Raw genomic sequence first — 25,644 nt, 5'->3', positions numbered from 1 at the left:
ACCACCAATAACTACTGTCTGTTATACCACCAATAACTACTGGTTCCTGAGTTATACCACCAATAACTACTGGTTCCTGAGTTATACCTCCAATAACTACTGGTTCCTGAGTTATACCACCAATAACTACTGGTTCCTGAGTTATACCACCAATAACTACTGGTTCCTGAGTTATACCTCCAATAACTACTGGTTTATACCTGAGTTATACCACCAATAACTACTGGTTCCTGAGTTATACCACCAATAACTACTGGTTCCTGAGTTATACCACCAATAACTACTGGTTCCTGAGTTATACCACCAATAACTACTGGTTCCTGAGTTATACCACCAATAACTACTGGTTTCTGAGTTATACCACCAATAACTACTGGTTCCTGAGTTATACCACCAATAACTACTGGTTCCTGAGTTATACCACCAATAACTACTGGTTCCTGAGTTATACCACCAATAACTACTGGTTCCTGTTATACCACCAATAACTACTGGTTCCTGAGTTATACCACCAATAACTACTGGTTCCTGAGTTATACCACCAATAACTACTGGTTCCTGAGTTATACCACCAATAACTACTGTATGTTATACCTCCAATAACTACTGGTTCCTGAGTTATACCACCAATAACTACTGGTTCCTGAGTTATACCACCAATAACTACTGGTTCCTGAGTTATACCACCAATAACTACTGGTTCCTGAGTTATACCTCCAATAACTACTGGTTCCTGAGTTATACCACCAATAACTACTGTCTGTTATACCACCAATAACTACTGGTTCCTGAGTTATACCACCAATAACTACTGGTTCCTGAGTTATACCACCAATAACTACTGGTTCCTGAGTTATACCACCAATAACTACTGTCTGTTATACCACCAATAACTACTGGTTCCTGAGTTATACCACCAATAACTACTGGTTCCTGAGTTATACCACCAATAACTACTGGTTCCTGAGTTATACCACCAATAACTACTGGTTCCTGAGTTATACCACCAATAACTACTGGTGCCTGAGTTATACCACCAATAACTACTGGTGCCTGAGTTATACCACCAATAACTACTGGTTCCTGAGTTATACCACCAATAACTACTGGTTCCTGATTTATACCACCAATAACTACTGGTGCCTGAGTTATACCTCCAATAACTACTGGTTCCTGAGTTATACCACCAATAACTACTGTTCTGAGTTATACCACCAATAACTACTGGTTCCTGAGTTATACCACCAATAACTACTGGTGCCTGAGTTATACCACCAATAACTACTGTCTGTTATACCTCCAATAACTACTGGTTCCTGAGTTATACCTCCAATAACTACTGGTTCCTGAGTTATACCACCAATAACTACTGGTTCCTGAGTAATACCACCAATAACTACTGGTTCCTGAGTTATACCACCAATAACTACTGGTTCCTGAGTTATACCACCAATAACTACTGGTTCCTGAGTTATACCTCCAATAACTACTGGTTCCTGAGTTATACCACCAATAACTACTGGTTCCTGAGTTATACCTCCAATAACTACTGGTTCCTGAGTTATACCTCCAATAACTACTGGTTCCTGAGTTATACCTCCAATAACTACATGTGTCTGAGTTATTTAGAAACCACATTGAGTTAGATGCCACATTCTAGATGTACGGATTGCATTGACAGAATGTATCGCTCACTAAAAGTACCGACCTGAACAAAATGTCAGTAATGTCTGACAAATTGAAACATCTCTCATCTTCAGTGTGCAGGGTAAATCTAACCCCCTTCTCCTCTCCTCTCTCTCCTCTCTACTTTGTGTAAAGCAGGGTTATTCTGGTCTGTACTGCATTAAATGTCCTCGTATCAGCTTCACTAGAGTCCAGTCTAACCCCTTCTCCTCTCTCTCCTCATCTCTCTCCCGTCTCCAGTCTGCAGAGCGGGGTTCTTCCGATCGGTGCTGCAGACCCCTGCCTGCAGTAAATGTCCTCCTCACAGCCTCACCAGAGTCCAGGGTTCCGTAGGTTGTACCTGTGAGGAAGGATACTATAGGAGAGACAGTGACCCGCCCAACATGGCCTGTACACGTATGTACTACACCTCACTATGCCTCGTCATTCATTACATACTATGCTGCTACATACCATCTACATACCGTAAAACTTCTCAAATATCTGCCTGTTCCTTTTCATAGAAGTGTGTAACGGCACATATTTCAACAAATAAACAGCTGTTTCACGTATATGCAGAATCTAAATGAATTGTTTTCAAGATTACCATGAATTACCATGAAATGTTTACAAGGTTTAATATTTGATTTGTTACGTTAAATAATTCAGTAATGTCTTGAAGAAAGGATGGCAATCATCAGTTTTTGTCACCAGTAAGAAAGTGCTGAGAACTGCTAGCTAACAGGCAAGCACAAAAACATCATATTAATAATAAGTCATAATTATTATTTATTTTCCATACATATTGGTAGTAAACCACTCCATACATTAATACTGTAGTAGTATACAACTCCATACATTAATACTGCAGTAGTTATATACATTAATACTGCAGTAGTTATCAGTAGTAGTGTATAGTATACAACTCCATACATTAATACTGCAGTAGTTATCAGTTATACAACTCCATATTAATACTGCAGTAAGTATACAACTCATACATTAATACTGGTTCAGTAGTATACAACTCCATGCATTAATACTGTAGTAGTATACAACTCCATACATTAATACTGTAGTAGTATACAACTCCATACAAATACTGCAGTAGTTATCAGTAGTATACAACTCCATACATTAATACTGTAGTAGTTATCAGTAGTATACAACTCCATATAATACTGCAGTAGTTATCAGTAGTAAACCACTCCATACATTAATACTGTAGTAGTATACAACTCCATACATTAATACTGTAGTAGTATACAACTCCATACATTAATACTGCAGTAGTTATCAGTAGTATACAACTCCATACATTAATACTGTAGTAGTATACAACTCCATACATTAATACTGCAGTAGTTATCAGTAGTATACAACTCCATACATTAATACTGCAGTAGTTATCAGTAGTATACAACTCCATACATTAATACTGCAGTAGTTATCAGTAGTATACAACTCCATACATTAATACTGTAGTAGTTATCAGTAGTATACAACTCCATACATTAATACTGTAGTAGTTATCAGTAGTATACAACTCCATACATTAATACTGTAGTAGTTACAACTCCATACATTAATACTGTAGTAGTTATCAGTAGAATACAACTCCATACATTAATACTGTAGTAGTTATCAGTAGTATACAACTCCATACATTAATACTGTAGTAGTTATCAGTAGTATACAACTCCATACATTAATACTGTAGTAGTTATCAGTAGTATACAACTCCATACATTAATACTGTAGTAGTTATCAGTAGTATACAACTCCATACATTAATACTGTAGTAGTTATCAGTAGTATACAACTCCATACATTAATACTGTAGTAGTTATCAGTAGTATACAACTACCATACATTAATACTGTAGTAGTTATCAGTAGTATACAACTCCATACATTAATACTGCAGTAGTTATCAGTAGTATACAACTCATTAATACATACATTAATACTGCAGTAGTTATCAGTAGTAAACCACTCCATACATTAATACTGTAGTAGTATACAACTCCATACATTAATACTGCAGTAGTTATCAGTAGTAAACCACTCCATACATTAATACTGTAGTAGTATACAACTCCATACATTAATACTGCAGTAGTTATCAGTAGTATACAACTCCATACATTAATACTGTAGTAGTTATCAGTAGTATACAACTCCATACATTAATACTGTAGTAGTTATCAGTAGTATACAACTCCATACATAAGCACCACAGTAGTTATTAGTAGGAGGGACTCAGACCTTCGTAACAAAGCCTGCACATGTAAATACAACACTACCATTTACACAAAAGGGGGATTCTACGATAAGAGTGGCCTTTGATATTTTAAGTAGAACTTGTTTTTGCATTTTAACATGTCCCTCCGTCAACCCTGTGCCACTTCTAGGAAGATTTAACCCCACTTAATCCCCAAATGTATTCAAGTTTCACCATCAGTGTGAAAGCCGAGTTATTTTGTTGCTCTGAATATGATTCTTTATTTCATGTGATTAAACATTCAGCTACCAGAAGTTTGGACACACCTACTCATTCCAGGGTTATACTTTTTACTGTTTTCTACATTGTAGAACAATAGTAAAGACATCAAAACTATGAAATAACACACATGGAATGATCTACAGTGCCTTGCAAAAGTATTCATCCCCCTTGGTGTTTTTTTCCTATTTTGTTGCGTTACAACCTCTAATAATTTAACTGGATTTTTATTTGGATTTCATGTATTTCATTTTATGACATTTTTTCACCTTTATTTAACCAGGTTTGCCGGTTGAGAACAAGTTGTCATTTACAACTGCCACCTGGCCAAGATAAAGCAAAGCAGTGTAACACAAACAACACAGAGTTACACATGGAATAAACAAAAGTACAGTCAATAACACAATAGAAAAATCTGAATACAGTGTGTGCAAATGGACATACATAAAATAGTCCAAATTGGTGAAGTGAAATGAAAAAAATAACTTGTTTAAAAACATTTTTTTAACGGAAAGGTGGTGTGTGCATATGTGTTCAAAACCCTTTGCTATGAAGCCCCTAAATAAGATCTGTTGCAACCAATTACCTTCAGAAGACACATCATTAGTTAAATAAAGTCCACCTGTGTGCAATCTAAGTGTCACATGATCTGTCACATGATCTCAGTATATATACACCTGTTCTGAAAGGCCCCAGAGTCTGCAACACCACTAAGTAAGGGGCATCACCAAGCAAGCGGCACCATGAAGACCAAGGTGCTCTCCAAACAGGTCAGGGACATAGTTGCGGAGAAGTACAGATTAGTGTTGGGTTATAAAAAAATATCAAACTTTGAACATCCCACGGAGCATTATTAAATCCATTATTAAAAAATATCAAACTTTGAAAATCCCACGGAGCACCATTTAAATCCATTATTAAAAAATGTAAAGAATATGTTTTGGCCATCAAGGACAATGTCTGGCGCAAACCCAACATCTCTCATCACCCTGAGAACACCATCCCCACAGTGAAGCATGGTGGTGGCAGCAGCATGCTGTGGGGATGTTTGTCATCAGCAGGGACTGGGAAACTGGTCAGAATTGAGGGAATGATGGAGAGCGCTAAATACAGGGAAATTCTGGAGGGAAACCTGTTTCAGTCTTCCAGAGTTTGTCACGCCTTGACCTTAGATCCTTTTATTCTCTATTTTGATTAGGTCAGGGTGTGACTAGGGTGGGTAGTCTAGTTTTTTTCATTTCTATGTTGGCCTGGTGTGGTTCCCAATCAGAGGCAGCTGTCTACCGTTGTCTCTGATTGGGGATCATATTTAGGTAGCCTTTTCCCACTGGGTTTTTGTGGGATCTTGTTTTTGAGTAGTGCCTGTGAACACTGCATTTACTTCATGTTTCGTTTGTACGGTATTGTTTTTGGTGAGTTTCATTTATTAACTTCTTGAAACTCCCCATCCCGGATCCGGGTTTTTGACTAAAGCCTCAGGCTCATTAGCATAACGCAACGTTAAGGATTTCTGAAAATCGCAAATAAAATGAAAATAATGCGTCTGCTCTCAAGCTTAGCCTTTTCTTAACAACACTGTCGTCTCAGATTTTCAAAATATGCTTTTGAACCATAGAAATTGACTAATTTGTGTAAGAGTATGCAAAGCTAGCATAGCATTTTGAGTAGCATTTAGCACGCAACATTTTCACAAAAACCAGATAACCAAATAAATAAAATCATTTACCTTTGAAGAGCTTCTGATGTTTTCAATGAGGAGACTCAGTTACATACCAAATGCACAGTTTTTCCTGAAAGCATCTGTGCGTAGGAGAAATCGTTCCGTTTTCTACATTGCGTCTGGCTACCGAAACGAACCGAAAATTCAGTCAACTACAACGTAAAACTTTTTCCGGATTAACTACATAATATCGACCGAAACATGGCAAACGTTGTTTGGAATCAATCCTCAAGGTGTTTTTTCACATATCTCTTCATTGATATGCAGTTCGTGGAAGCTTGCTTTCCTCTCTGTATCGCATGGAAAAATACTGACAGCTGAGTTTTGCGCACCAATTTCGGCGCAGAACACCGGGCGGACACCTGGTAAATGTGGTCTCTTATGGTCAATCTTCCAATGATCTGCCTACAAATACGTCACAATGCTGCAGACACCTTGGGGAAACGACAGAAAGGGCAGGCTCATTCCTCTTGCATTCACAGCCATATAAGGAGACAATGGAAAACAGAGCCTCAAAAATCCTTGTCATTTCCTGGATGCCATCTCATCTTGGTTTTGCCTGAAGCTCACGTTCTAGGGCACGCACAGAGAATATCTTGGTATTTCTGGACACGTCAGAGTGTTTTCTTTCGAATGGTATCAATTATATGCATAGTCGAGCATCTTTTTGTGACAAAATATCTTGTTTAAAACGGGAACGTTTTTCATCCAAAAATGAAATAGCGCCCCCATAGATGTAAGAGGTTAACCTGTCTGGCCCACCCGGGACGCAACCGCACCCCCTGCCAACAATAAATGCAAATGCGCTACGCCAAATGCTAATAGCACTCGTTAAAACTCAAACGTTCATTAAAATTCACATGCAGGGTAGTCAATTCAAGCTACACTCGTTACGGCGAAAGCATGAGTAGCTATTGTCTGATAGCAGGCAACACCCCAAAATACCAGAAGGGGACGTAAACAAAGGAATTAGCGTAGCCGGCGCTACACAAAACGCAGAAATAAAATATAAAACATTCATTACCTTTGACGAGCTTCTTTGTTGGCACTCCTATATGTCCCATAAACATCACAATTGGGTCTTTTTTTCGATTAAATCGGTCCTGTAACGGCGTTCTTCGTTTGTCGCAAGAAAGTCGGAGCGAAATGCAGCGTCCAATTTGTAAGTCGCTCTGGATAAGAGCGTCTGCTAAATGACTTAAATGTAAATGTAAATGTGTTGGTTACTCATGTTATTTAATGAAAAAACAAATGACGATTACATGAAAATACTGAGACAAATACAAAAACAACAAAAAGGAACTTGAAACCTAAATACAGCCTATCTGGTGAAACTACACAGAGACAGGAACAATCACCCACGAAATACAAAGTGAAACCCAGGCTACCTAAATACGGTTCCCAATCAGGGACAACGAGAATCACCTGACTCTGATTGAGAACCGCCTCAGGCAGCCAAACCTATGCAACACCCCTACTCAGCCGCAATCCCAATAACTAAAAAAAACCCACTATGAAATACAACAACATAAACCCATGTCACACCCTGGCCTGACCAACTAATTAACAAAAACACAAAATAATAAGACCAAGGCGTGACAGGTCCTTGTGTACCTAAAATGTCAATTTATGAAGACCGTCAGATCCAGTAAAAACACATTTTTTAAACGCGACGTTATTTTTTAAAATTAAAAAAGTTGCCTATAAACTTTGACAAAATACTTCAATCTACTTCTGTAATCCAACTTTAGGTATTACTAAACGTTAATAAATGATCAAATTGATCACGGAGCGATCTGTATTCAATAGGCAGAAGTTTGGGAAACGTAGTCAACTTTTCCGGTTCCATTGTTTACAGCTGTGGACTTGACAACCGGATGTGGCTATTACTCAGATGACCAACGATTTAGTTGAATCGAAATCACAACACTGGCGACATCGTGTGGAAGTTATAGGAACTGTATTCTCAGCCTTAAGTATTTTTCCTTCCAATAGACAATACATGGACTGGCGGATTGATTTTTTCTCTGTCGATTTAGTGACCAGGTTTTCTGGCGATTTTGACCACGGAACTCGTTCTGTTATAGTCACAGACACCATTGAACCAGTTCTAGAAACTTCAGAGTGTTTTCTATGCACACATACTAAGCATATGCATATACTATATTCCTGGCATGAGTAGCAGAACATTGAAATGTTGCGCGATTTTTAACAGAATGTTGAAAAAAGTAGCCCGATCTCTAAGAGGTTTTAAAACATGTGGAACTCTACGCACACTGTACCTTGGTCAAGTTATTCTAACAACGATCGTGACAGAGATTTGAGACTGGGACGAAGGTTCATCTTCCAGCAGGACAATGACCCTAAGCATACTGCTAAAGCAACACTCGAGTGGTTTAAGGAGAAATGTTTTAATGTTTTGGAATGGCCTAGTCAAAGCCCAGACCTCAATCCAATTGAGAATCTGTGGTATGACTTAAAGACTGCTGTACACCAGTGGAACCCATCCAACTTGAAGGACATGGAGCAGTTTTGCCTTGAAGAATGTGCAAAAATCCCAGTGGCTAGATGTGCCAAGCTGATAGAGACATACCCCAAGTGACGTGCAGCTGTAATTGCTGCAAAAGGTGGCTCTACAAAGTATTGACTTTGGGGGGGTGAATAGTTATGCACACTCAAGTTTTCAATTTTTTTGTCTTATGTCTTGTTTGTTTCACAATCCAAAATATTTTGCATCTTTAATGTGGTAGGCATGTTGTGTAAATCAAATGATACAAACCACTTATGAATCCATTTTAATTCCAGTCTGTAAGGCAACAAAATTGGACAATGCCAAAGGGGGGTGAATACTTTCGCAAGCCACTTTAAAACCATAACTAGAACTTTACGGGAACCTCTTCTGGGTAAATATGGTTTTATTTAACTTCATTGAGATGGGAATGAAGTTGAACGTGCTCTTCATGACAGAATAATAAACTTGAAATCCCCCCCCAATTTTTTTTTACCAAGTTACCCTTCTTAAAAGTTACGGAATTGGTGGAAGGACCCAATAACACCTCTACATAGTGGATCCTTTATGGAATAAGAGTGGATGTTATTGTCTTATCTTCTAGCAATATGTTATAGTTTCAGCAGAATAACACAATATGTTATTGTCCCTACAGGGCCGCCTTCTGCTCCTCGTAATGCCATTTCCAATGTAAACGAGACGTCGGTCTTCCTGGAATGGGCGGTTCCCGAGGAGACTGGCGGCAGGAAGGACGTCAGCTATAACATCCTGTGTCGTAAGATCAGCGTTGACAGCAGACACTATGAGGAGTGTGAGAGCACGGTGCGGTTCCTGCCCCAACGCAACAGTCTCAGGAACAACTCTGTGATGGTGGCAGACCTTCTGGCTCACACTAACTACACGTTCGAGGTGGAGGCTGTCAATGGAGTGTCTGAGCTCACTAACCCCGGACGACAGTTTGTCTCTCTCAACGTCACCACCAACCAGGCAGGTTAGTGTCTTCACATGATCTATATATATTATATACATTACCTTTACCATAGACCAACCAGGCAGGTTAGTGTCTTCACATGATCTATATCTATTATATACATTACCTTTACCATAGACCAACCAGGCAGGTTAGTGTCTTCACATGATCTATATATATTATATACATTACCTTTACCATAGACCAACCAGGCAGGTTAGTGTCTTCACATGATCTATATCTATTATATACATTACCTTTACCATAGACTAACCAGGCAGGTTAGTGTCTTCACATGATCTATATATATTATATACATTACCTTTACCATAGACCAACCAGGCAGGTTAGTGTCTTCACATGATCTATATATATTATATACATTACCTTTACCATAGACCAACCAGGCAGGTTAGTGTCTTCACATGATCTATATCTATTATATACATTACCTTTACCATAGACTAACCAGGCAGGTTAGTGTCTTCACATGATCTATATATATTATATACATTACCTTTACCATAGACCAACCAGGCAGGTTAGTGTCTTCACATGATCTATATATATTATATACATTACCTTTACCATAGACCAACCAGGCAGGTTAGTGTCTTCACATGATCTATATATATTATATACATTACCTTTACCATAGACCAACCAGGCAGGTTAGTGTCTTCACATGATCTATATATATATTATATACATTACCTTTACCATAGACCAACCAGGCAGGTTAGTGTCTTCACATGATCTATATCTATTATATACATTACCTTTACCATAGACCAACCAGGCAGGTTAGTGTCTTCACATGATCTATATCTATTATATACATTACCCTTTACCATAGACCAACCAGGCAGGTTAGTGTCTTCACATGATCTATATATATTATATACATTACCTTTACCATAGACCAACCAGGCAAAAAGTGTCTTCACATGATCTATATATATATTATATACATTTTCCTTTACCATAGACCAACCAGGCAGGTTAGTGTCTTCACATGATCTATATATATTAAATACATTACCTTTACCATAGACCAACAAGGCAGGTTAGTGTCTTCACATGATCTATATATATTAAATACATTACCTTTACCATAGACCAACCAGGCAGGTTAGTGTCTTCACATGATCTATATATATTATATACATTACCCTTTACCATAGACCAACCAGGAAGGTTAGTGTCTTCACATGATCTATATATATTATATACATTACCTTTACCATAGACCAACCAGGCAGGTTAGTGTCTTCACATGATCTATATATATTATATACATGACCTTTACCATAGACCAACCAGGCAGGTTAGTGTCTTCACATGATCTATATATATATTATATACATTACCTTTACCATAGACCAACCAGGCAGGTTAGTGTCTTCACATGATCTATATCTATTATATACATTACCTTTACCATAGACCAACCAGCAGGTTAGTGTCAAATCAATCAATATGATCTACATCTATTATATACATTACCTTTACCATAGACTAACCAGTGCAGGTTAGTGTCTTCACATGATCTATATATTTATATACATTACCTTTACCATAGACCAACCAGGCAGGTTAGTGTCTTCACATGATCTATATATATTATATACATTACCTTTAACATAGACCAACCAGGCAGGTTAGTGTGTCTTCACATGATCTATATATATTATATACATTACCTTTACAATAGACCAACCAGGCAGGTTAGTGTCTTCACATGATCTATATATATTATATACATTACCTTTACCATAGACCAACCAGGCTGGTTAGTGTCTTCACATGATCTATATATATTATATACATTACCTTTACAATAGACCAACCAGGCAGGTTAGTGTCTTCACATGATCTATATCTATTATATACATTACCTTTACATAGACTAACCAGGCAGGTTAGTGTCTTCACATGATCTATATATATTATATACATTACCTTTACTTAGACCAACCAGGCAGGTTAGTGTCTTCAGTATGATCTTATATGTTATATACATTACCTTTACCATAGATCAACCAGTTGAGGTTAGTGTCTTCACATGATCTATATATATTATATACATTACCTTTCAATAGACCAACCAGGCAGGTTAGTGTCTTCACATTATCTATATATATTATATACATTACCTTTAACATAGACCAACCAGGCAGGTTAGTGTCTTCACATGATCTATATATGTTATATACATTACCTTTACCATAGATCAACCAGGCAGGTTAGTGTCTTCACATGATCTATATATATTATATACATTACCTTTACAATAGACCAACCAGGCAGGTTAGTGTCTTCACATGATCTATATATATTATATACATTACTTTACCATAGACCAACCAGGCAGGTTAGTGTCTTCACATGATCTATATATATTTGATATACATTACCTTTACCATAGACCAACCAGGCAGGTTAGTGTCTTCACATGATCTATATATATTATATACATTACCTTTACCATAACCAACCAGGCAGGTTAGTGTCTTCACATGATCTATATATATTATATACATTACCTTTACCATATACCAACCAGGCAGGTTAGTGTCTTCACATGATCTATATATATTATATACATTACCTTTAACATAGACCAACCAGGCAGGTTAGTGTGATCTTATATATTAAACATGATCTATTGAAAACAACACTATAGTAAAGCACTGAAGTAAGCAGACAATTACTTTTGTTTACATTACCTTTACAATAGACCAACCAGGCAGGTTAGTGTCTTCACATGATCTATATCTATTATATACATTACCTTTACCATAGACCAACCAGGCAGGTTAGTGTCTTCACATGATCTATATATATATTATATACATTACCTTTACCATAGACCAACCAGGCAGGTTAGTGTCTTCACATGATCTATATATATTATATACATTACCTTTACCATAGACCAACCAGGCAGGTTAGTGTCTTTTACATGATCTATATATATTATTATATACATTACCTTTACCATAGACCAACCAGGCAGGTTAGTGTATTCACATGATCTATATATATTATATACATTACCTTTACCATAGACCAACCAGGCAGGTTAATGTCTTCACATTATCTATATATATATTATATACATTACCTTTACCATAGACCAACCAGGCAGGTTAGTGTCTTCACATGATCTATATATATTATATACATTACCTTTACCATAGACCAACCAGGAAGGTTACTTAATCACAGCAAACAGAATGTCTTCACATGATCTATATATATTATATACATTACCTTTACCATAGACCAACCAGGCAGGTTAGTGTCTTCACATGATCTATATATATTATATACATTACCTTTAACATAGACCAACCAGGCAGGTTACCAATGTCTTCCATTATCTATATATATTATATGTTTTTACCATAGACCAACCAGGCAGGTTATGTCTTCACATGATCTATATATATTATATACATTACCTTTACCATAGACCAACCAGGAAGGTTAGTGTCTTCACATGATCTATATATATTATATACATTACCTTTACCATAGACCAACCAGGCAGGTTAGTGTCTTCACATGATCTATATATATTATATACATTACCTTTAACATAGACCAACCAGGCAGGTTAGTGTCTTCACATGATCTATATATATATTATATACATTACCTTTACCATAGACCAACCAGGCAGGTTAGTGTCTTCACATGATCTATATATATTAAATACATTACCTTACTGGTCCAATAAACAGATACCATAGACCAACCAGGCAGGTTAGTGTCTTCACATGATCTATATATATTATATACATTACCTTTACCATAGACCAACCAGGAGGTTAGTGTCTTCACATGATCTATATCTATTATATACATTACCTTTACCATAGACCAACCAGGCAGGTTAGTGTCTTCACATGATCTATATCTATTATATACATTACCTTTACCATAGACCAACCAGGCAGGTTAGTGTCTTCACATGATCTATATCTATTATATACATTACCCTTTACCATAGACCAACCAGGCAGGTTAGTGGAATTGTCTATATACTTTATATACCACAACCAACATATCGAGGCTCCACAGACAGAGACAATGAGAGACGAAGAAAGAAAAGAGAAGAAACTCAAACCCATTAGCCCACTCCGTCAGTAAAACACACCCATTGTAGCCTCACACCTTGCCCTGCGGACACCAACCAATTAGTGATAAAGCAGAGATCCTCTCTCCGAACACCTCTTCTCTGACTCATGTCTTTGGAGAAGCCCTGTATTTGGATACTTTCCCAATGGACATTGGATTATTGATTATTATTATTTGACCCTGCTGGTCATCTATGAACATTTGAACATCTTGGCCATGTTCTGTTATAATCTCCAACAGCTAAAAGAGGACTGGCCACCCATCATAGCTTGGTTCCTTTCTTTCTAGTGAGTTTTTCCTAGCCACCGTGATTCTACACCTGCATTGCTTACTGTTTGGGGTTTTAGGCTGGGTTTCTGTACAGCCCTTTGAGATATCAGCTGATGTATAAAGGGCTTTATAAATACATTTAATTGATTGACAGATTGAGGGATAGAGAGGGGAGGAGTCGATAGCTTAGCTTATCTCACACATTACGTAACATTTCAATTACCTGTGACACTAGGCCAACTATCCATGTAGAGCAAAGCAACAAGCAGAGTGTTCTGAGTCCTCTGACAAGGTTGTACAACTCTTCATGTGGACTGGATTTCCTACTGTGAATTAGATTTCTAATTTAATAAGCTGCTTTCAGGGGATCGCCCAAACCTATTGGAAGCCAGTTTAGTGTCTGAAGATTTCATTGTAAAATAAAACACAAGAGCACTTTACTGAAGCTATTCCATGCAATATATTTATATAAAACCAGTCAACAGTTTGGACACACCTCCTCATTAAAGTGGTTTTCTTCAGTTTTAGTATCCACCCTTTGCCTTGAGAGCTTTGCAGACTCTTGCCATTCAATTCAAATCCAATCAATAAATGTACATGACAATAACGAGGTAATATACACGAAAGTGTATATGCATAGATAATAAACAGTGAGTGTAAAAACCAAGTGTTAAGGAGACTTTTAGACCTAGACTTGGCGCTATGGTACCGCTTTCTCTCAACCAGCTTCACCTGGAATGCTTTTCCAACAGTCTTGAAGGAGTTCCCATATATGATTGTTAGCTACTTTTCCTTCACTTTGCAGTCCGACTCATCCCAAACCATCTCAATTGGGTTGAGGTTGTGTGATTGTGGAGGCCAGATCATCTGATGCAGCACTCCATCACTCTCCTTCTTGGTCAAATAGCCCTTACACAGCCTGGAGGTTCGTTGGGTCATTGTCCTATTCAGAAACAAATGATAGTCCCTCTAAGCGTAAACCAGATAGGATGGCGTATCACTGCAGAATGCTGGTTAAGCGTGCCTTGAATTCAAAATAAATTTGAAATAAATCACAGACTGTGTCACCAGCAAAGCACCCAACACCAACACACCTCCTCCTCCATGCTTCACGGTGGGAACCACACATGCAGAGATTATCCGTTCGCCTTCTCTGTGTCTCACAAAGACACAAGGTCGGAACCAAAAATCTCAAATTTGGACTCATCAGACCAAAAGAAAGATTTCCACCTGTCTAATGTCCATTGCTTGTGTTTCTTGGCCCAAGCAAGTCTCTTCTACTTATTGGTGTCCTTTAGTAATGGTTTCTTTGCAGCGATTTGACCATGAAGGCCTGATTCACACAGTCTCCTCTGAATAGTTGATGTTGAGATGTGTCTGTTACTTGAACTCTGTGAAGCATTTATTTGGGATGACATTTCAGATGTAGTTAACTCTAATGAGCTTTTCCTCTGCAGCAGAGGTAACTCTGGGTCTTCCTTTCCTGTGTCCTCATGAGAGTCAGTTTCATCATGGCGCTTGATGCTTTCTACGAAGAAACGTTCAACGTTCTTGAAATGTTCTGGATTGACTGACCATGTCATAATGTAATGATGGACTGTCATTTATTTTTGTTTATTTGAGCTGTTCTTGCCATAATATGGACTTGGTCTTTACCAAATGGGGCTGTCTTCTATATACCACCCCACAACACAACTGTTTGGCTCAAACATATTAATAAGGAAAGAAATGAACTTTTACCAAGGCACACCTGTTAATTGAAACACATCCCAGGTGACTACCTCATGAAGCTGGTTGAGAGAATGTCAACAGTGTACAAAGCTGTCATCAAGGCAAAGGGTGACTACTTTGAAGAATCTCAAATATAAAATATATTTTGATTTGTTTAACACCTTTTTGGTTACTACATGATTACTCATGTGTTATTTCATAGTTCTGATGTGCGTCCACATTTTTGACGAGTACTGTATATACACACACACACACACACACACCACTATACCCCACTGTTAGAGTATATATATATCAACATAACACTATCCCTTACCGAAAAACAACACTATAGTAAAGCACTGAAGTAAAGCAGACAATTACTTTTGTTTATTTTATTAAACTTTTTGTTGTTTATGTAACAATTTATAACAACAATTTAATACATTGACGTAAACAGTAGACAACTTACCATTTGCAGACATACAATTTCCACAAACATTAATGACATCACACTTGCTCAGACCTACATGTTCCCACTGTATCTACACCCAAGGCTGTTTCTAATCCTTGTGGGACTCTAACTGCAGTAAAAAAACAACCTTTTTGTCTGGCTACAACATAACACAATTTGAAGTCATATGGGGTCTGTAGTAGTCATATGTAGTCTGGCTAACACTTAACACTGGATTCTCTCTTTGATGTTGTCGGCACAATGCGTTGATAATGAAGGGGGCTGGGTTTTTACTGGTTGGCTGTTCCCAGCCACACACAGCCCCTGAGCCCCGCCCCTTCTTTTACAATGGTTGAATTTTCCAATCCAACCAATAAGAGGACTCAACACCAGAGAGTCAAAAAAAACATTTAAGAGAATGAATCAAACCCTGTTGCACAATTTATGAGCAAATATGGCATTAACAGCGTCCTTTTGAGATCAGTGCGGCCCCATCTCTACCTACGCTGTGAGTCACGTGGATCGCATAAGCCAGGCTACTTAATCACAGCAAACAGAATCAAATTCAAGTCTAATGTTTCTGTTAAAATAATTACCCACCATGCCTGGAGTATCCAGCAGCCGTGGATACTCTCTGGCTACTCGACTGTCTTGGCCCCATTCTGTCTGGTCCACTGAGCCCTCTGGATCACGGTCTCCTTCATGTAACTTGGTTTGCCGGCCAGATGTTGTCCGTATTCAAAAGGCACAAATCCTTCAACATATATTTTACCAGGCAGGACCCAGCTACTGCTCCAACTTGATTTGTTCGCAGATGTATGTGTGTGTTTCATGTAGAAAAAAGGTGATGTTTGCAGAATCCTCACTGAGTATTAAGTCTTTTATGCTCTTCGTTAACTTCGGGCTATAGTCGAGTCGTCTAAAAGCAAGAGCGTTTCCTGATCTATCTCCTCCGCTGCAAAAGAGAAAGAGGATGCCTAGTCCGTTACACAACTGAAATGTGTCTTCCTCATTTAAGCCAACTCCTCTGAATCAGAGGTGCAGGGGGGCTGCCTTAAATCGACGTCCACATCTTTCGGTGCCTGAGGAGACAGATTTTTACACCTTACTGGCTTTGCAATTCGAACCAGCGACCTTTCAGGTTACTGGTCCAATGCGCTTAACCGCAAGGGAGGAGATTTTAAGGGATAGTTTCACCCACATTTCTAAATGACATACGTTGAAGAGGGAAAGGTCGGTAAGACAGGTCAAATGGCTGAACAAAGGCAAAGGAGTGAGGAAAGAGCCAAATTAATAGTATCTTCGAGGTTAGAAATGCAGCCCGTAACAGGGAGTGATCCATCTGTCAAAGGGTTATCAGCTACAACATCTCCATATACTACCTACTGCTGTTGTGCCCTTGAGCAAGGCACTTTACCCGTAAGTGCCAAGCCTGTGATGTGTGTGTGTCAGGTTGGTCACTAACATAATATCAGTGCGAATGACTGATATAGCAAGTATGTTAAAATTAAGACTATGTATCTAGTCCCAAAGTGTCTGCAGGGTTCTAAGAGGCTCTGGTGAAGTGAAGTCTGTGAAGTTTTCATTAAGGCGGTTGGTTATCGATGTGGAAAACGTAGATGCTGTTTTATACAGGGTCAATGAAAATCTGTGGGGGGGTTTCCCCCCAAAACTCTGTTCCCCCTCTCTCAAAAAATTATTATTTACCCTCTCACTTTGGAATCAAAGTGGCCAGGTTCCACTCATTCAGTGTATCCTTGACAAATTTGTCCATTGGTCTAGACCTCTGCATTTAAGTACAGAAATAAAGAAATGTTAGAAACATAGCTAGCTAGCTAACTTGGCTACATCTATATTTAAAGTAAACGCTAACGTTAGCTAGCTAACAGAGTTTGCATATCACAGTCATAGTCAGTACATTCATCTCATCTCCAGATATCTTCAGATAGCTAGGTGAGACACCACATATCACAGTCATAGTCAGTACATTCATCTCCAGATAGCTAGGTGGACAAGTCATAGTCAGTACATTCATCTCCAGATAGCTAGGTGGACCAGTCATAGTCAGTACATTCATCTTCAGATAGCTAGGTAGACCAGTCATAGTCAGTACATTCATCTCCAGATAGCTAGGTGGACCAGTCATAGTCAGTACATTCATCTCCAGATAGCTAGGTGGACCAGTCATAGTCAGTACATTCATCTCCAGATAGCTAGGTGGACAAGTCATAGTCAGTACATTCATCTCCAGATAGCTAGGTGGACCAGTCATAGTCAGTACATTCATCTCCAGATAGCTAGGTGGACCAGTCATAGCCAGTACATTCATCTCCAGATAGTCAGCACATTCTTCCTCAATACAGAAGTGATCTGCAAAGTACGTGTTAGTAGGAAACGACTCGTCACATGTTTTATTTACAGCCTTCAGAATATATTCACACCCCTTGACAACTTCCACATGTGGTTGAGTTACAGCCTGAATTTAAAATGGATTACATTGAGATGTTGTGTCACTGGCCTACTCACACTACGCAATAATGTCAAAGTGGAATTATGTTTTTAGAAAATGTTTACAAATTAGTGGAAAATGAATAGCTGAAATGTTTTGAGTCAATAAGTATTCAACCTCTTTGTTATGACAAATGTACTTAACAAGTCACATAATAAGTTGCATGGACTCAATTTGTGTGCAATAATAGTGTTTAATATGATTTTTAAATGACTACTCCACAAATACAATTATCTCAATCGAGCAGTGAATTTCAAACACAACAACCAGGGAGGTTTTCCAATGCCTCACAAAGAAGGGCACCTATTGGTAGATGGGTACAAAAAAAAGCAGACATTGAATATCCACTTGATCATGTTGAAGTTATTAATTACACTTTGGATGTTGTATCAATACACCCAGTCACTACAAAGATACAGGCATCCTTCCTAACTCAGTTGCCGGAGAGGAAGGAAACTGCTCAGGGATTTCATCATGAGGACAATGGTGACTTTAAAATAGTTTCAGAGTTTAATGGCTGTGATAAGAGAAAACTGAGGATGGATCAACAACATTTGAGTTACTCCACAATATTTACATAGATTACAGATTGAAATAAAGGAAGCCTGTACAGAGTAGAATATTCCAAAACATCCTGTTTGCAATAAGACACAAAAGTAAAACTGCAAAAATGTGGCAAAGACATTAACTTTAAGTCCTGAATACAAAGTGATATATTTGGGACAAATCCAACACAACACATCACATCACTGAGTACCACTCTTCATATTTTCAATCATGGTGGCGACTACATCATGTTGTGGGTATGCTTGTCATCGGCAAGGACTGGGGAGTTTTATAGGATAAAAAGAAATGGAATAGAGCTAAACACAGGCAGAATCCTATAGGAAAACCAGGTTAAGTCTGCTTTCCAACAGTCACTGGGAGATAAATTCACCGTTCAGCAGGACAATAACATAAAACACAAGGTCAATTCTACACTGGAGTTGCTTACCAAGACGACATTAAATGTTCCTGAGTGGCCTAGTTACAGTTTTGACTTTAATTGGCTTGAAAATCTACAGCCAAGCTGGACCATGGCTGTCTGGCAATGATTAACAAACAACTTGATAAAGCTTGACACATTGTTTTAAGAATAATGGGCAAATATTGTATAATCCAGGTGTGCAAAGCTCTTAGAGACTTACCCAGAAAGACTCACAGCTGTAATGACTCTTAGATATGTACCCAGAAAGACTCATAGCTGTAATGACTCTTAGAGACTTACCCAGAAAGACTCACAGCTGTAATGACTCTTAGATACGTACCCAGAAAGACTCACAGCTGTAATGACTCATAGAGACTTACCCAGAAAGACTCACAGCTGTAATGACTCATAGAGACTTACCCAGAAAGACTCGCAGCTGTATTGACTCTTAGATACGTACCCAGAAAGACTCGCAGCTGTAATGACTCTTAGATACGTACCCAGAAAGACTCACAGCTGTATTCACTGCCAAAGGTGATGCTAACATCTATTGACTCAGGTGGTTGAATACTTATCTAATCAAGATGTACAAATAAAATAAAAGAGTACAACTAAATCAATTGTAATCCAATCTGTAACACAACAAAATGTGGCAAAAGTCAAGGGTGTGAATGCTTCCTGAAGGCACTGTAATAGTCTGTGGCTAAAATGCTGCAGCACACGACAGGTGTCTGTGAGAGTGGGAAGGTGCAGCACACGACAGGTGTCTGTGAGAGTGGGAAGGTGCAGCACACGACAGGTGTCTGTGAGAGTGGGAAGGTGCAGCACACGACAGGTGTCTGTGAGAGTGGGAAGGTGCAGCACACGACAGGTGTCTGTGAGAGTGGGAAGGTGCAGCACACGACAGGTGTCTGTGAGAGTGGGAAGGTGCAGCACACGACAAGTGTCTGTGAGAGTGGGAAGGTGCAGCACACGACAGGTGTCTGTGAGAGTGGGAAGGTGCAGCACACGACAGGTGTCTGTGAGAGTGGGAAGGTGCAGCACACGACAGGTGTCTGTGAGAGTGGGAAGGTGCAGCACACGACAGGTGTCTGTGAGAGTGGGAAGGTGCAGCACACGACAAGTGTCTGTGAGAGTGGGAAGGTGCAGCACACGACAGGTGTCTGTGAGAGTGGGAAGGTGCAGCACACGACAGGTGTCTGTGAGAGTGGGAAGGTGCAGCACACGACAAGTGTCTGTGAGAGTGGGAAGGTGCAGCACACGACAGGTGTCTGTGAGAGTGGGAAGGTGCAGCACACGACAGGTGTCTGTGAGAGTGGGAAGGTGCAGCACACGACAGGTGTCTGTGAGAGTGGGAAGGTGCAGCACAGAAGGAGCATATATATATATATATATAAAAAATGTATATATATGTATAGTAGTCATCATATAAGTATATAGTTTATGTTTAGCTTTATAAAAAAATATATATAAGTAGACAAATATGCATGTTTCTATATATATATAAACAATGGTGTGTGTGATGATTATTGCAATACAGGCACTTGGAACATTGCGTTTAAACATACATTCAAATGAATTGGATATAACGACCCAGGCCTACCACATACTTGACAAATCTACAGATGAAACCCTGAAGGAACTAGTAAAACAAATCATGATGTTATTGTATGAGCTTATTACACCTAGCTGGCCTGATACAGCAAATCATGATGTTATTTTATGAGCTTATTACACCTAGCTGGCCTGATACAGCAAATCATGATGTTATTGTATGAGCTTATTACACCTAGCTGGCCTGATACAGCAAATCATGATGTTATTGTATGAGCTTATTACACCTAGCTGGCCTGATACAGCAAATCATGATGTTATTGTATGAGCTTATTACACCTAGCTGGCCTGATACAGCAAATCATGATGTTATTGTATGAGCTTATTACACCTAGCTGGCCTGATACAGCAAATCATGATGTTATTGTATGAGCTCATTACACAGGTGACCGAGCTGGCCTGATACAGCAAATCATGATGTTATTGTATGAGCTTATTACACCTAGCTGGCCTGATACAGCAAATCATGATGTTATTGTATGAGCTTATTACACCTAGCTGGCCTGATACAGCAAATCATGATGTTATTGTATGAGCTTATTACACCTAGCTGGCCTGATACAGCAAATCATGATGTTATTGTATGAGCTTATTACACCTAGCTGGCCTGATACAGCAAATCATGCCTGGGCATCAGTGGCGGTCAGTGTCGTTTTCTTTATGAGCATGACCTTATTTCTATTAAAGCATATTGTGATGACTGCCATTCTTATTCCATTCACCCAGTTAAATGTAACATTGATAGGTTTAGGCTACTACATGATACTCTAATTTCCTCTGTACCCATCATGAGGTTGCTACAACCTAGCCTATGAATGAAAGTTTACAACATAGGTGCACAGTTCGAGATTATTTTTAGTAATCGAGGTGATACACATTGACATTCTATACTTCCTTGCACACTCTTGCCTGCATCTAGCTGATATAGGGTGTAATCATTAGTCCAACAGTTGTAAATGAGAGTTTCTATTGGACACATTCAGGTATGTTTATCTCCGTTTCGTTCCGTTTGCTTCCATTTTAAGACGTTTTTCTTTTCAACAGAATCGATGGAATGAATACACCCCCGATCACAGTTCACTTTCATAGCAGCCACGTTGTGTTCCACATACACAGCATGATCCCTTTTGATACTTGTATCTATAAATGTTCTCCTCTCACCTTTCCCTTATCTTGTGGGCACATCAGCTGTCTGTAACCAGGCAATATAACCTTTTGAAACCAAACCTTCATATCATAACCCCTAACCGCTTCACACATTCTACATTGTTGTCAACATATTAACGTTATAGTCAACATAGCTACAGTGAGAAAGCAGTTTAGCAGTCACACCAGAGGGCCAAGGGGGCAACAAGTTAATAAAACCAAACCTTGTCTTGGAAGAGTTCCAGTGTTGGATAGACATAGCCAGTTAGCTAATATAGCATCTCTCTCTTTTTGAGCCAAGTGTTTGAGTAGACTAAACTAGCTAGCTGCATTCGCTAGCTAAGTAAGTGGGGAAGAAATACAACTAAATATCTCTCTCTCTCTCTCTCTTTCTTGCTTCTCATTAATTTTTTAAAGAAATTTGTTCAAAATTGTTCAACTGTTGTCTTTCTCTCTCTTTGAGTTAACAACTCACCACATGTTATGCTCTGCAGTGCTAGCTAGCTGTAGCATATGCTTTCTGTACTAGATTCACCATGTTATGCTCTGCAGTGCTAGCTAGCTGTAGCATATGCTTTCAGTACTAGATTCACCATGTTATGCTCTGCAGTGCTAGCTAGCTGTAGCATATGCTTTCAGTACTAGATTCACCATGTTATGCTCTGCAGTGCTAGCTAGCTGTAGCATATGCTTTCAGTACTAGATTCACCATGTTATGCTCTGCAGTGCTAGCGAGCTGTAGCATATGCTTTCTGTACTAGATTCATTTTCTGGTCCTTTGATTGGGTGGACAACATGTCAGTTTGTGCTGCAAGAGCTCTGATAGGACGTCCTCCGGAAGTTTTCATAATTACTGTTTAGGTCTATGGAAAGGGGTGAGAACCACAAGCCTCTAGGTTCTCTAGTCAATGTACCCAGAGGAGGACAGAAGCTAGATGTTATTCGGCTACAGCATGGTGCTCTTGAGGCTACTGTAGACCTTCTTTGCAAAACAATGTGTTTTAATCAATAATTTGGTGACGTGAATATATTTAGTATACAGTTGAAGTCAGAAGTTTACATACACCTTAGCCAAATACATTTAAACTTAGTTTTCACAAATCCTGACATTTAATCCTAGTAAAAATGTCCTGTCTTAGGTCAGTTAGGATCACCACTTTATTTTAAGAATGTGAAATGTCAGAATAATAGTAGAGATAATGATTTATCTCAGCTTGTATTTCTTTCATCACATTCCGAGTGGGTCAGAAGTTTACATACACTCAATTAGTATTTGATAGCGTTGCCTTTAAATTGCTAAACTTTGGTCACATGTTTCGGCTACCCTTCCACTAGCTTTCCACAATAAGTTGGGTGAATTTTATCCCATTCCTTCTGACAGAGCTGGTGTAACTGAGTCCGTTTTGTAGACCTCCTTGCTCGCACACGCTTTTTCAGTTCTACTCACACATTTTCTATAGGATTGAGGGCAGGGTTTTGTGATGGCCACTCCAATACCTTGACTTTGTTGTCCTTAAGCCATTTCGCCACAACTTTGGAAGTATGTTTGGGGTCATTGTCCATTTGTAAGACCCATTTGCAACCAAGCTTTAACTTCCTGACTGATGTCTTGAGATATTGCTTCAATATATCCACATCATGTTCCTTTCTCATGATGCCATCTATTTTGTGAAGTGCACCAATCCTTCCTGCAGCATAGCACCCCCACAACATGATGCTGCCACCCCCGTGCTTCACGGTTGGGATGGTGTTCTTCGGGTTGCAAGCCTCCCCCTTTTTCCTCCAAACATAACGATGGTCATTTTTGCCAAACAGTTCTATTTTTGTTTCATCAGACCAGAGGATATTTCTCCAAAAAATACGATCTTTGTCCCCATTTGCAGTTGCAAACCGTAGTCTGTCTTTTTTTATGTCAGTTTTGCAGCAGTGGCTCCCTCCTTTCTGAGTGGCCTTTTAGGTTATGTTGATATAGATACTTTTGTACCTGTTTCCTCCAGCATTTTCATAAGGTCCTTTGCTGTTCTGGGATTGATTTGCACTTTCACACCAAAGTATGTTCATCTCTAGGAGACAGAACGCGTCTCCTTCCTGAGCAGTATGAAGGCTGCGTGGTCCCATGGTGTTTATACTTGTGTACTATTGTTTGTACAGATGAACGTGGTACTTTCAGGTGTTTGGAAATTGCTCTCAAGGATGAACCAGACTTGTGGAGGTATACAATTTTCTTTCTGAAGTCTTGGCTGATATCTTTTGATTTTCCCATGATGTCAAGCAAAGAGGCACCGAGTTTGAAGGTAGGCCTTGAAATACATCGACAGGTACACCTCCAATTGACTCAAATGATGTCAATTAGCCTATCAGAATCTTCTAAAGCCATGACATCAATTTCTGTAATTTTCAAAGCTGTTTAACGTTACGGTCAACTTAGTGTATGTAAACTTCTGACCCACTGGAATTGTGATACAGTGAATTATAGGTGAAATAATCTGTCAGTAAACAATTGTTGGAAAAATAACTCATGTCATGCACATAGTAGATGTTCTAACCGACTTGCCAAAACTATAGTGTGTTAACAAGAAATTTGTGGAGTGGTTGAAAAACAAGTTTTAATGACTCCAACCTAAGTGTATGTTAACTTCCGACTTTAACTGTATGTAAATAATGTATTTCTGTATCTAAAATTTTTTACTTTTTTTAATGTTACGCTATTTTTATTTTTATGAAACTCACTGATGAGGGCTACACTGCTTGGCATCTCGCTCTCTCTCTTGCTCTCTCTCTTGCTCTCTCTCTTGCTCTCTCAATTGCTCTCTCTCTTGCTCTCTCTCTTGCTCTCTCTCTTGCTTCCAATGCACAGTTCAGAACCCTTTCCCCTTACACCGTGTCAACACATCCTAATCTGAAGAACGTGGGTGCCATGCCAACACATCCCTGTACCCTTTCAGAGGATATGACTTGCCAACTCACAACACATCCCTATCAGAGGCAAGGTGTAATGAACCAGTGTGTGATCACACTCTCTATGACATAGTTCCTTCCTGTTGCCACGGTCGCCATGGCACCAAGGTGTTCCGTCTGCTAATGAACGTAGAATAAAGTGATCCAGCCAGGAACCAGGAACTGAAGATGTCAAAGAGTTTTATAATCTGAGTTTTATGTACAGTACATTCGGAAAGTATTCAGATCCCTTGACTTGTTCCACATTTTGTTACGTTACAGCCTTATTCTAAAATGGAATAAATACATGTTTTAAAAATACTTTTTCTCATCAATCTATACACAGTACCCCATAAATACCTTTTTTTACATAAGTATTCAGACCCTTTGCTATAAGAGTAAAATTGTGCTTAAGTGCATCCTGTTTCTATTGCTTATCATTGAGATGTTTCTACAACTTGATAATTGGTACATTCAGTTGATTGTACATAATTTGGAAAGGCACACAACAGTTGACAATGCATG

The 25,644-nt window shown here is 38.8% G+C and overlaps 1 protein-coding gene across 3 annotated transcripts in view; it reads left to right on the top strand.

The window, feature by feature from the left end:
* Positions 1 to 1,986: 1,986 nt before the first annotated feature.
* The window catches only part of LOC135548031 (ephrin type-A receptor 5), a 115,870-nt gene continuing 92,212 nt past the window's right edge, over positions 1,987 to 25,644 (top strand). For all 3 annotated transcript variants that reach the window (XM_064977226.1, XM_064977225.1, XM_064977227.1), the window contains exons 1-2: positions 1,987 to 2,082; positions 9,052 to 9,387. In XM_064977226.1, the coding sequence (XP_064833298.1) occupies positions 2,070 to 2,082; positions 9,052 to 9,387 (349 nt within the window). In that variant the 5' untranslated portion in view covers positions 1,987 to 2,069. The remainder of the gene's footprint in view (positions 2,083 to 9,051; positions 9,388 to 25,644) is intronic.

Source organism: Oncorhynchus masou, chromosome 11 (assembly GCF_036934945.1).
Source record: "Oncorhynchus masou masou isolate Uvic2021 chromosome 11, UVic_Omas_1.1, whole genome shotgun sequence".
Taxonomy (NCBI): domain Eukaryota; kingdom Metazoa; phylum Chordata; class Actinopteri; order Salmoniformes; family Salmonidae; genus Oncorhynchus; species Oncorhynchus masou.
The sequence above is the reverse complement of the archived record's forward strand: the minus strand, read 5'-3'. Positions and strand labels throughout refer to the sequence as shown.